The 13,289-nt window shown below is 47.6% G+C and overlaps 1 protein-coding gene across 1 annotated transcript in view; it reads right to left on the bottom strand.

Moving 5' to 3' along the window:
* Positions 1 to 13,289, bottom strand: part of ankdd1a (ankyrin repeat and death domain containing 1A) — an 88,928-nt gene that overhangs the window by 63,901 nt on the left and 11,738 nt on the right. Inside the window, exons 3-6 of the mRNA XM_084308168.1 lie at positions 11,806 to 11,904; positions 10,414 to 10,518; positions 3,186 to 3,284; positions 2,627 to 2,725 (exon numbers count right to left, since the gene is read on the bottom strand). Of these exons, the coding sequence (XP_084164294.1) occupies positions 2,627 to 2,725; positions 3,186 to 3,284; positions 10,414 to 10,518; positions 11,806 to 11,904 (402 nt within the window). The remainder of the gene's footprint in view (positions 1 to 2,626; positions 2,726 to 3,185; positions 3,285 to 10,413; positions 10,519 to 11,805; positions 11,905 to 13,289) is intronic.

A 13,289-nucleotide genomic window follows, 5' to 3' on the forward strand; every position in this document is an offset into this window, starting at 1 on the left:
GCGCCTCTCTCTCTGTGGGTGCCGCCACTTCTGTGTTGCACCTCTGTTATACCGTTGTGCTACTTCTTGCACAGCGTAAGCCTGCTCCCCCTGCTGGTTAACTTGAGCTTTTACCTCCTCTGATTGACGCGTCTCTTGTACAGTCATCTCCAGAGTGAGGTTAGGGATCAGCTGTAGCCTCTGAGACAGACCCTTATCTAGAATCCCCACCACGATTCTGTCTCTTATGTTTTCCTCACGAGCCGTTCCGAAGTTGCAATGTTCCGACAGCTCATATAGTGCGCGGATGAATGTCTCTGCGCGCTCTCCCGCACGCTGCACTCTCTGGTTGAAACACGCCCGTTCATGTATAACGTTGCGTCTCGGGATGAAATATGCATCAAATTTCGCCAGTACAACATCATACTGCGAGTCATCTTCCTCTTCCCCGTAGGTAAAAGAGCTGAGAATGTTCTCTGCTTCCTTCCCGAGCGCATACACCAGCGTGCTTACTTGAACTGGACCTTCTTCTTTGTCCAACTTAGTAGCTGGCCTGTACCGTGTAAACCGTTTCTTCCAGTCTGACCATTCGGCGGGTTTCTCGAAACAAAAACTCTCTGGTGGTTGAAACTTTGCCATCCTCGACCACTTCTGACACCATGTAATATCTTGGATATTAACGGACAACGGAACAGTTGGTTGGTAAACAAGATGCTTTATTACTACCTCAGGTGGTTCCTCAATCCCAACCATCCCTGCCTCTCGCGCCACTCCCACTTACTGTAACTGTCGTAAACATGTCGTAACGTATACTCCTCTTGTAGTCAGTTAACAATACTATGACAGCCGGGTCCGGGAGTGGAACCCAGGACGCGTGTAGCCTTTTTACAACGCATCCGCGTTTCCGGCGCTCTGATTGGCCAGGTCATGTGACATGTGCGCCCAATAGCGTGTTTGTCCATTTCCGCGTCGAAACAGCCTGCAAACTACCTGGCGTTCTATCGCCCTGCTCTAAGACAAACTCTAACCTTAACCAACTTCGAAAGAGTGCCTAAGCTTAACCAGTGTAGAAAACTTGCCGTCCCACGATTGGCGCTCATGTCACATGACCTGGCCAATCAGAGCGCAAAACGGGAACCCGGAAACGCGGATGCGTTGTAAAAAGGCTTCAAGCCGCCCAGGACGGCCGCGTTGCGACGCAGCGCAGTACGTAGTGCGCTACTTGAGCGCCCCGAGATGAGTATTTTAATGATTTTTTTGGGGCGCGCGTGTCTCGTATTGCCTCACTGCTGGTCTCGTATTGCCATCTCTGCGTTGTGTTAAAGTTCGACCCCTGTTAACCCTTTCACTGCCACACGACAGAAGGTTAGCCCTTTACTATCACACAACCGACGGCGATGCTCCATCATTAGCATCATTAGCTCCGCAAATGCTAACCTTCTGTCGTGTGGCAGTGAAAGGGTTAACCGGCTGTCGTGTGGCAGTGAAAGGGTTAAGGGATTGCCCCGAGTGAGTCTCGAACCCGGGTCTCCCGCGCCGCGGGCGCCATCGCAGACCATCACCTCTTGGTAACGTGTCTGTGTGCCTTTTAAGGGGGAGTGAGTTTAACTTGCAGTACCGCTAACATCCACAGTCACTTCACGACACCTGAAGTCCATCGTGACTGTAGTGTGGATATACTCGCGGTACCTCCGTTACACGTGCTGCGCACCCGTGGGACCCCGCGGAAAACGTTCAACTTTTATAGCTTGGCCCCATGACGTATTTTCGAATGGAAGTGCATTACAAAGCTGTGGTCTATATGCATCCGCTTGAATATTCTTCAGATAGACCGGCTCATGCGCACGCCCGTGGAAGCCTACAGAAAACGTGTTTGTGTGTTTGGTTACCTTGACCTAGTCAAGTGCTTTCATCTACCTTCACCTAGTCAAGTGCTTTCATCACCAACGACCCTGACCCAGCTCTAACGCTCACTGAGGAACGAGAGACACAAAGACAACATTGAACGACGTGCCTATTTCAATGTTTTTTAAATGCTTTTTTTTTTTATCCACTTTTTTCTTCCATTTTCTATTTTTCTCCCATCACAATTTTCGTATCATCCAATTCAACCCTCCCCTGTCACGGACGCTGTTTCTTGCCTCCCACAAGCCGGCTGCAATGTGGACTAAGTCATACATAGCACGAGTCCCCTCCGATACTCGAGGTAACAGCCGTCGCATCTTTTCACCTGCGCGGCTCGATCTTTCAGCGTCGGGGGTCTGGGCTTTGGAGGGGCCCCGCCCCCGTCGCTTCCTGATTCTACTGCGCAGGCGCACCAACCGACCTGTAGGAGTTGCTGTCCACACAACGCCCGATCCCCACCCATCAGTTTCCCTCCCCCTAATACTGCCAAAGTGTATTAGTACGGACGACCAGCTAAACTGAAAGCAATGTGGAGCGCTGGGCTCGAACAGGCGAACCCAGCGTCTCCAGCATTCGTGGTGAGCGCCTTGCCCACTGCACCACGTAGCCGCCACAACTCTATGCTTTTAACTCAAAAGAGGCGTCTCACTTCTTGGACGTGGAACCAGGGTTTCGCCTTCGAGATGACGTTGATGAAAAGATGATCACCTCTACGGCCGTATAATATATATATTATACTCACGATGTTTCTCTCGTCCAGGTCCACCCCCGCCTCCACCATCTTGTGCAGGACCTCGGTGTGTCCGTGTTTTGCTGCTAGATGCAGGGCCGTGTTCTCGCCCTGTAAGACCCGACCCAAACCTCATCATCGGGGCTCCCAGACGCGTGTATATTTTCCCTAACGGAGTTGCACTTCCGCGTTCGGTTTGCTCGATCTGATTGGCCACTGAAGTTTTTTTCAGCGCCAATCGCGTTACTCCTAACAATCGCGCCAGCAGGCTGTTACCCCAACCCTAACCTTAACCAACTAACCCTAACCTTAACCTAACTCTAACCTTAACCAACTTCGAAAGAGTCGCCAAGCTTAACCAGTTTGTTAGGAGTAACGCGATTGTTGCTGAAAACAACGTCAGTGGCCAATCAGATCGCGCAAACCGAACGCGGAAGTGCAACTGACATGACAGGGGCAGATTCTATTGGCTCATACAGGATTGTGTGTGTGTGTGTGTGTGCGTGCGTGCGTGCGTGCGTGTGTGCGTGTGCGTGTGTGTGTGCGTGTGTGTGTGTGTGTGTGCTCCTACCTTGTCCTTCATGCTGTGCGTACAGCCCATTCCGATCAGGAAGTCGACGACCTCCGTCTGCCCGTGCTCTGCCGCCAGGTGGATCGCTGTCTTACCAGACTGACACACGGGAGACAGCAGCAGCAGCACTCATATAACTATATACTATAATAATAATAATACTATATTGTATATCTATATCTGTAGACACATGGATGATGTTGGGTTTCGAAAAGGGTCTGTTGTAATGTTTGATTGACTGATTGAAAACCTTTATTTATCCCCGAGGGGAGATTCAGGTGTCCATCACAGCGTCAACATTTATAAACAGTTAATACATAACATACAATTAGTTAGTACGTGTTAAAATCAAAGACGGACATAATTCGTAGGGCTAAGAAAGAGCTAAAAAAGAGCTAAAAGTGGTTAAAGAAAAATCTATTCCGGTTGTTAATTAAGTCCACAAATCAGCAGGGCGGTCAGGTGGCGTAGCGGAGATTGCGTTCGTCACCAAACGCCGGAGACGCTGGATTTGCCTGTTCGACTCCAGCTCACAGCTCCGGGGTTGTCACCAGCTTGGCTGGCTGTTCACACTAATACAATTGGCAGTATTAGAGGGTGGGAGAAGCTGGCGGGGTGGGTCCGGGTCGTTGTAAACAGCGACTCCTACAGTTCGGTCGGGGCGCCTGCTCAGGATAGATAGGATCTAAGGGGGGTAGTGTGATCCTTCCACACGCTACGCGCTCTCAGTGAGGATCCGCGCTGCCAGGTGAAAAGAAGCGGTTGATTGGCTAGACGTGTGTCGGAGGAAGCACGTGATAGCCTCCACTCTCCCAGACCGACTGTAGGGGGTAAGTGCGCAGCGACCAGGAAGGGGATTGGGAATTGGCATAACGACTAACATTGGGATGGGAGAAAATCGGAGGAAAAAGGAGGGGGAAAAAGATCAAAAAAAAAGAAAAAGAAAAAAGTCCACAAATCAGCTCCTCCAGTCCACGGCAGTTGGCCCGTCCTGGCCCTGCCTGGTTGTGGAGCCTGATTGCTACCGGCACAAAGGACTGCCCGAAGCCCAGGGCTTGACATTAACAATTAACGCAAGAGACACCGGGTTTGAATCCGGCTGTCGGCGTTGCCTCCGGCTTGGGTCGGCCGTCGTACTGGCTCAATTGGCAGAGTCAGCGGGTGGGAAGTCGATGGGTGGTAATCTGGACGTTGTGGACAGCAACTCCTACAGGTCGGTTGGGGGACACCTGCACAGCAGAGACAGGAAATGGCGGGGGCAGCGTGAGCCTCCTCCCACACGTTACACCTCGCCAATGAGAGTCCGCGCTGGCAGGTGAAAAGATGTGACAGGCTGCCTCCACGTGTACCGGAGGGGACACGTGATGCAAGGCTTCTATCCTCCCTACGACCGACCTGTGGGGGGCATATGCGAGCAACGTTCAAGACAGGGGAGGGGAGAATTGGAAACAGCGAAATTGGGATGGGAGAAAAAAATAGAAAACAAGGAGAAAAAGTGGATAAAAAAAAAAACAATGCGGGTAGAATTGGGCAGTGGCGTGTAACTCTTACCAGCCACTTTGGCGGGTAGATTGTGCAGCGTCACCGGTTTAGAGTCGTAGTAAAGAGTCTCTCTCTCTCTCTCTCTCTCTCTCTCTCTCTCTCTCTCTCTCTCTCTCTCTCTCTCTCTCTCTCTCGGAACACAGTGCATGCTTTTTTTTTTTTTTTTTTTTACTTGACCAGTCAGCTGGTTCTTTTTAGCGTTTATCGCTTTTTCATCGCATTCATACTTGGTCAAGTTCGACCGACAGAAGCAGGCTGAAAGGGTTCAGATGGGGGGGAAGACACTCTGGGAAAGGCACGGCTGCCGTCCGGGATTCGAACGCGCTCAGCCCCAGATCCGTGACGAGCACGGTTGTCCACGGCGCTGAAATAGCACTCGCGGTACGTGGTGAGCTACTGGAGCTCCCCCACAGTGCATGCTTACTTGCGTTGCGCTAATGAGAGTCTCTTTCTCTCTCTCTCTCTCTCTCTCTCTCGCTCTCTCTCTCTCTCTCTCTCTCTCTCTCTCTCGGAACGCGGTGCTCGTAATGAGGGTCTCTCTCTCTCTAGTATCTCTTTACTCTATAAAAACGAACTGGATATTTGGAGTGAGTGTGTGTGTGATTTTTGGCTGGTGAAAAGGCTGAGTGGCTAGTGACTTTGAAAAACCACTAGCCACAGTGGCTGGTGAGCCAAAAAGTTAATGTCAAGCCCTGCCGAAGCCCTTTGGGGTATGTCGAGGGGGGGGGGGATAAGTCTGTGGCTAAACGTGGACTGCATTGCGGTCAGCTCATCATGGAGGGGGTGGCAGGGGTTCTCGAGGATAGCGTACAGCTTCCTCCTCGTCCTCCCCTCTGCCACCACCTCCAGACTGTCCAGCCCAGGTCCGCTCCCACCACAGAGCTCGCTTTCCTAACCAGTTTGTTTGGTCTGTGTTGGTGTTGCCCCCTCCCCCCCCCCCCCCCCCAGCATACCACAGCGAAGAAGAGGGCACCCGCCACCACAGACTGGGAGAACATCTGCAGCACTTTGCTGCAGACATTGAAAGACCTGAGCGCTCTCAGGACGAACAGTCAGTGGTGCGCTAAGTAGGTGTGGTGTGAGTGTGTTTTAGTCCTAATGTAGGTTCTCTATGTGGGGTCCCTCGGTCAGGGGTCCTTGGGGGGTCCCTGGGGGTGCCCAGAAACACAGGGACTAGTTTAATTTCACTAGAAGTTATCCCAGTGTGTCTCTCCTGTGATCTTGTCTTCTTTCTGCGCCAAACTGACTGAATGAATGAATGAATTAATGAATGAATGAAGTTTATTCTTCGGGGACTATTTTCTGATCATTTTCTGATTTCCCCGAATTTCCCCCAAGGAGCTCAATAAAGGATTATCTTATCTTATAACTGTGCAAATGCAAATGAACCGATTGAGACCCTAACCCTAAATAACAAGGTATGGATCTCTTAAGGAGATAAAAAAAAAAAAAAAGCCTAGACGAGAGAAGGGTTGCATTTACTAAGGGGGACACAGATTTAGTTTTTAGGAAAAGGGGAAGGAGATTAGATCTATCAGTAAGAGGAATATGCAAGAGTAGAAAAAGAAAGAAAAGGTAGAGAAGCGGCGGTCAGGTGGCGTAGCGGAGATTGCGTTCGTCACCAACCCCGGAGCGGCTGGATTCGCCTGTTCGAATCCAGCTCACAGCTCCGGCGTTGTCACCAGCTTGGCTGGCCGTTCACACTAATACAAATGGCTGTATTAAAGGGTGGGAAAGCTGGCGGGGTGGGTCCGGGTCGTTGTAAACAGCGACTCCTACAGTTTGGTCGGGGCGCCTGCTCAGCGCGGATAGGACCTAAGGGCGGTAGTGTGATCCTTCCACACGTTACACCCTCAGGGAGAGTCCGCGCTGCCAGGTGAAAAGAAGCGGTTGATTGGCTGGACGTGTGTCGGAGGAAGCACGTGATAGCCTCCACTCTCCCAGACCGACTGTGGGGGGTAAGTGCGCAGCGACCAGGAAGGGGATTGGGAATTGGCATAACGACTAACATTGGGATGGGAGAAAATCGGAGGAAAAAGAGGGGGAAAAAGATTAAAAAAAAAAAGAAAAAAGGTAGAGAAGCAGCTATGCTCTGACAACGCAAAGGAAGCTTGGGATGGTCTCAGTGTGACGATGGTCTAGAGGGAAGCAGGTTGCTGGGTTGCCAGGTACCCAGGTGGGGGGGTATCTCCCGGGCCTTTCTGTGTGGAGTTTGCATGTTCTCCCCCCGCGCTCGCAAGGGTCCCCCCCCCCCCCCCAAAAGAGATGCATTTCATTGGTGACCCAATGCATGTGTGTGTGTGTATTCCTGTGTGTCACCCAACTTACATGTGTGTGTGTATTCCTGTGTGTCGCCCAACTTACATGTGTGTGTGTGTATTCCTGTGTGTCGCCCCAACTTACATGTGTGTGTGTATTCCTGTGTGTCGCCCAACTTACATGTGTGTGTGTATTCCTGTGTGTCGCCCCAACTTACATGTGTGTGTGTGTATTCCTATGTGTCGCCCCAACTTACATGTGTGTGTGTGTTCCTGTGTGTCGCCCAACTTACATGTGTGTGTGTTCCTGTGTGTCGCCCCAACTTACATGTGTGTGTGTGTTCCTGTGTGTCGCCCAACTTACATGTGTGTGTGTTCCTGTGTGTCGCCCAACTTACATGTGTGTGTGTATTCCTGTGTGTCGCCCAACTTACATGTGTGTGTGTATTCCTGTGTGTCGCCCAACTTACATGTGTGTGTGTTCCTGTGTGTCGCCCCAACTTACATGTGTGTGTGTGTATTCCTGTGTGTCGCCCAACTTACATGTGTGTGTGTGTATTCCTGTGTGTCGCCCCAACTTACATGTGTGTGTATTCCTGTGTGTCGCCCAACTTACATGTGTGTGTGTGTTCCTGTGTGTCGCCCCAACTTACATGTGTGTGTGTATTCCTGTGTGTCGCCCAACTTACATGTGTGTGTGTGTGTATTCCTGTGTGTCGCCCAACTTACATGTGTGTGTGTGTTCCTGTGTGTCGCCCCAACTTACATGTGTGTGTGTATTCCTGTGTGTCACCCAACTTACATGTGTGTGTGTGTATTCCTGTGTGTCACCCAACTTACATGTGTGTGTGTGTATTCCTGTGTGTCACCCAACTTACATGTGTGTGTGTGTTCCTGTGTGTCGCCCAACTTACATGTGTGTGTGTGTTCCTGTGTGTCGCCCAACTTACATGTGTGTGTGTGTTCCTGTGTGTCGCCCAACTTACATGTGTGTGTGTGTTCCTGTGTGTCGCCCAACTTACATGTGTGTGTTTGCTGCATGACAAATAAAGACTTCTTCTCAAAAACAATTGTCTTGAGTAGGGATGTCCGATATTATCGGCCGATATCGGCAGTAAAATGTGATATCGGAAAATATCGGTATCGGTAAAAAAAACAAAAAAACTTTTTTTTTTTTTTTTTTTTACATTTATTTAACCTTTATTTACCCAGGCAAGCAAGTAAGAACCAATTCTTATTTTATTTATTGTCAAAAGTATGCATGTTGGTTTAATTCAACAACAAGAGATATGTAATGTTAATTTTTACTTTTTTAATTATCATATTTTGCACAGATAATGCTTACATTTAGAAAGTCTTTTGAATGCATCCAGTGAAATTATTAGTTACCTGAAATTATTCCGTTTTTTGGGGGGGAAACCCTGCATATATCGGTATCGGTTGATATCGGTATCGGAAATTAAGAGTTGGACAATATCGGAATATCGGTATCGGTAAAAAAGCCAATATCGAGCATCCCTAGTCTTGAGTTATATGTACTTTGGAACCGGGACACGGATCTGCAAATATTGTCTGATCCGTTGCATCTCCTCACATTGTGAGTTTGAATGAATGAATGAAGTTTATTCTTCGGTCTTGTTTACAGACAAATCAAACACACCCGTGTGGACTTGCAAAAAAAATAAAAATAAAAAATCACATGTACATATTCAAGCTCACACACAAAATCCAAAATCAACGACAGAAAAAAAAGGAATAGGCTGAAGCGCATGCTTATTGTTGCCTATCCTTTACAAGCTTCCATCTGGAAGGCGCTATAGAGATCCCCTAGCCCTCCAAAAAAAAACATTTAAGAAGTCCTGTATGCCATAGCTCTGATGAATTATTAGATTTCAATATTAACCATGGTACCGGTTAGGTACTTGCAGCTCTCTCTATGTTTACTTTGTGTTGTATTTCTTGTGTCTATGTATTGTTGGGCTGTGCCTGTATGGCGTTTGTACCGTGTTGTCTTGATGAATGGACAGAAATGTCCACGAAAGTGGACAAACAAAAATATCTATTGGGGGGGGGGGGGGGGGTTGGGGGTCCCTGAGACGAGGTCTTATGAAATGGGGGTCTGCGGCCTATTGTGTAACAGGGTAGAGAACCACTACTAACATTCGAGCCCAGTTTCTATGTAAACACTTTTACAATAGCTGGTGTCTGTGTGTACTGAGGGTGTTGAGTTGATTAAACCCATTAAGTAAACAGGACGGTCGCGGTGTGTCTACTCTACTGTATGCTGTATGTAAACCATAGACCAGCAGAGTCTGGCACGGCATCAAAGTAACCTTTTCATCAACCTGCTACAGTGAATAATGGATTCAGGGTTTTACCAGTCGGTTTCTATTTCGTCTTAGAAGAGACTAATTGAACACAGGCTGGTTAACTGCCAAAATGGCGAGCAGAATTGAAAGACTTACATTACCTGCCATTAGCCTAAAGTTATCAGCGTTTGACTGGTGGTGGCTGGTGTTAATTTCAAGCCATCTAGTCAGGCAGCCAGTCAACAGTTAACAGTCATAGTAATAGTTAAGGACCATGTCTTTGTCCAGTTGTATACCCTCTAGAGATAATAGTTAAAAATGGTAAATGTTGGCGGCTGGGTGGCGCAGCGGACAAGGCGCTCGTCGTCACCAACGCACGAGACACTGGTATCCAATCCAGCTGTCAGCGTTGCTTCCGGCTTGGCCGGCCGTCATACTGGCTCGATTGGCAGAGTCAGCGGGAGGGAAGCCGGTGAGGGTGGGTCCTGGTCGTTGTGGACAGCGACTCCTACAGTTTGGTCGGGGCGCCTGCACAGCCAGGGAAGGATCTGGGAGAGGTAGTGTGACCTTCCACATGTTACACTCTCCCAGTGAGAGTCCGCGCTGCCAGGTGAAAAGAAGCGGTGGGCTGGGTACACATGTGTCGGAGGAAGCATGTGATAGTCTCCGCCCTCCCGGACCAACGGTAGGGGGTAGAGTGCGCAACGACCAGGAAGGGGATTGGGAATTGGCATAACGACTAACATTGGGGAGGGGAGAAAAACGGAAATTGAAGGGGGAAAAAGATAATAAAAAAAATTATAAAAAATGGTAAATGTTGCATTTATATAGCAGCTTTTATCCAAAGCGCTTTACAACTTGTTCCTCACATTTTACCCGCTCACTCACACATTCACTCACCGACGGCGGAGGCGACCATGCAAGGTGGCGACCTGCTCATCGGGAGCAATTAGGGGTTAATTAAGTGTCTTGCTCAAGGACACATCGCCCCATAAAGTTAAGTCAATAGTTAGTTAACAGTCACCTTGTCTACTCTGACCAGTCGTATATCCTGTATAGTTAATACATAGTTAATTAGGTTAGTTAATAGTTAATGACTGATTAATAATTAGCAGTCACCTTGTCTACTCTGTCCAGTTGAACGTCCTCCAGGTCTTCCATGATGAACTCCAGAACTCTGACGTGGCCTCGCTGGGAAGCACAGTGGAGCATGCTCAACCCGTCCTGAGAGAGACGCAGAGACGCAGAGACACACACACACACACACACACACACACACACACACACACACACACACACACACACACACACACACACACACACACACACACACACACACACACACACACACACGCACATTATTAATGCTTTACAATATGCTGAATCTGCACATTTGAATTGGGGATTTATATAAAATAAGGAGGTGAAAGAAAACAAATCACTAAATGTAGTAATAATAATAATAATAATGGCTTGCATTTATACAGCGTCTTTCATACTCAAGGCGTAGTGATGATGGCAGTAAGACAGGTTTTATCTCCAGGTTAAATGTAGTGATGGCAGTAAGACAGGTCTTACTTAAAGGGTTAACCTTCTGTAGTGTGGTAGTGAAAGGGTTAAATGTAGTGATGTTGGTAAGTAAGACAGGTTAACCTTCTGTAGTGTGGTAGTTAAAGGGTTAACCTTCTGTAGTGTGATAGTGAAAGGTTAACCTTCTGTAGTGTGGTAGTGAAAGGTTAACCTTCTGTAGTGTGGTAGTGAAAGGGTTAACCTTCTGTAGTGTGGTAGTGAAAGGTTAACCTTCTGTAGTGTGGTAGTGAAAGGTTAACCTTCTGTAGTGTGGTAGTGAAAGGGTTAACCTTCTGTAGTGTGGTAGTGAAAGGTTAACCTTCTGTAGTGTGGTAGTGAAAGGTTAACCTTCTGTAGTGTGATAGTGAAAGGTTAACCTTCTGTAGTGTGGTAGTGAAAGGGTTAACCTTCTGTAGTATGGTAGTGAAAGGGTTAACCTTCTGTAGTGTGGTAGTGAAAGGGTTAACCTTCTGTAGTGTGGTAGTGAAAGGTTAACCTTCTGTAGTGTGGTAGTGAAAGGGTTAACCTTCTGTAGTGTGGTAGTGAAAGGTTAACCTTCTGTAGTGTGGTAGTGAAAGAGTTAACCTTCTGTAGTGTGGTAGTGAAAGGTTAACCTTCTGTAGTGTGATAGTGAAAGGTTAACCTTCTGTAGTGTGATAGTGAAAGGGTTAACCTTCTGTAGTGTGGTAGTGAAAGGTTAACCTTCTGTAGTGTGGTAGTGAAAGGTTAACCTTCTGTAGTGTGGTAGTGAAAGGTTAAACTTCTGTAGTGTGATAGTGAAAGGTTAACCTTCTGTAGTGTGGTAGTGAAAGGTTAACCTTCTGTAGTGTGGTAGTGAAAGGTTAACCTTCTGTAGTGTGGTAGTGAAGGGGTTAACCTTCTGTAGTGTGGTAGTGAAAGGGTTAACCTTCTGTAGTGTGGTAGTGAAAGGGTTAAGGTTACCTTGTTCTGACAGTTGAGCTTCGCTCCGCCGGCCACCAGGATCTGCAGGATGTCCAGATGTCCAAACCAGGAGGCCAGCAGCAGAGCATTCATACCAAACTATTATGGAGACACAGATTAAATAATAACACATTGTTACTTTAATATTATTATATTAAAAAACATCATATTGATGCTATTGGGCCGGCACGGTGGTGTAGTGGTTAACCTCTTAAGCCCGGAGCCCTATTTCCTGAAAATCCGCCTAAAATACATAGCTAAGTAAATGGAATATTGCTCCACTTCTACAAGGTCCATTTGCATATTCTTATGAACAGATAATGAAATCTACTGTATGTACAGTAGCTTTTTTATTTTTATCAGGGTGCAACCGTTTTGAAACTAATTTCAAATCTAATTGTTGCTACATGCTAAAAATAGGGAAGATAACTAACTGCGCTTCAATATATGTCAATAACGTTAAGTGTTGTGGTTTATTATCCCGAATAATAAGAGATATTAAACAAATTCATACAGAAGTAATGTGCTTGAAACCCCATAGAGGCTTTTGTGAAGTGTCGTTCGGAAAAATGCCAGCGCTCATCGAAAGCTCTCGTTGTCCTCTACAAAATGGCCGCAAAAACCTACAATTCCCGACGTTCAAATTAAAAAAAATGGTCGACTTTCGCGAACTAAGCAAGACCAAAATGAAAATCTATCTTATTGGTAAACTAACGTATTGATGATAATATACATTATAACTGATGTTGTGACATGGCTATGATTATACTTGAATATGTTTGACAAAAAAAAAACGATACTTTTGTCAAACAGTCTGGAGAGATTGATTTATGACGTGATGTCATTTGCGGTCCGCCGATGGACCGCACGGGTGGAATAGGTTAACACACTGTCGCCTCACAGCTACAAGGTCCAAGGTTCGATTCCCGCTTGGGGACCGCGTCACCGCGTTGCCAGGTACCCAGGTGGGGTCTCTCCGGGGCCTTTCTGTGGGGAGTGTTCAGAGCGTCACTCTCTCTGACCTCACTCTCTCTGACCTCACTCTCTCTGACCTCACTCTCTCTGACCTCACTCTCTCTGACCTCACTCTCTCTGAGTGCTCAGAGCATCACTCCAGCCTCTCTCTCTCTGTATCAGAAGCAGTGGAGTGTTCTAATGTGTACACTGTAGTTAATGGCATCAAGCTGCTAGCTAGCTAACAGTAAAAAATTATGTGTGTGTACGTGTGTACGTGTGTGCGTGTGTGAGTGTGTGTGTACGTGTGTGTGTACGTGTGTGTGAGTGTGTGTGTACGTGTGTGTGAGTGCGTGTGTGTGCGTGTGTGTGTGTGTACGTGTGTGTGTACGTGTGTGTGTACGTGCGTGTGTGTGCGTGTGTGTACGTGTGTGCATGTGTGTGTGTGTGTGTGCGTGTGTGTGTGTGTGAGTGTGTGTGTGTTTGTGTGAGTGCGTGTGTGTGTGTGTGTGAGTGTGTGTGTGTGTGTG

The sequence above is a fragment of the Notolepis coatsorum genome (genome assembly GCF_963971535.1).
Source record: "Notolepis coatsorum genome assembly, chromosome: 2".
Lineage (NCBI taxonomy): Eukaryota > Metazoa > Chordata > Actinopteri > Aulopiformes > Paralepididae > Notolepis > Notolepis coatsorum.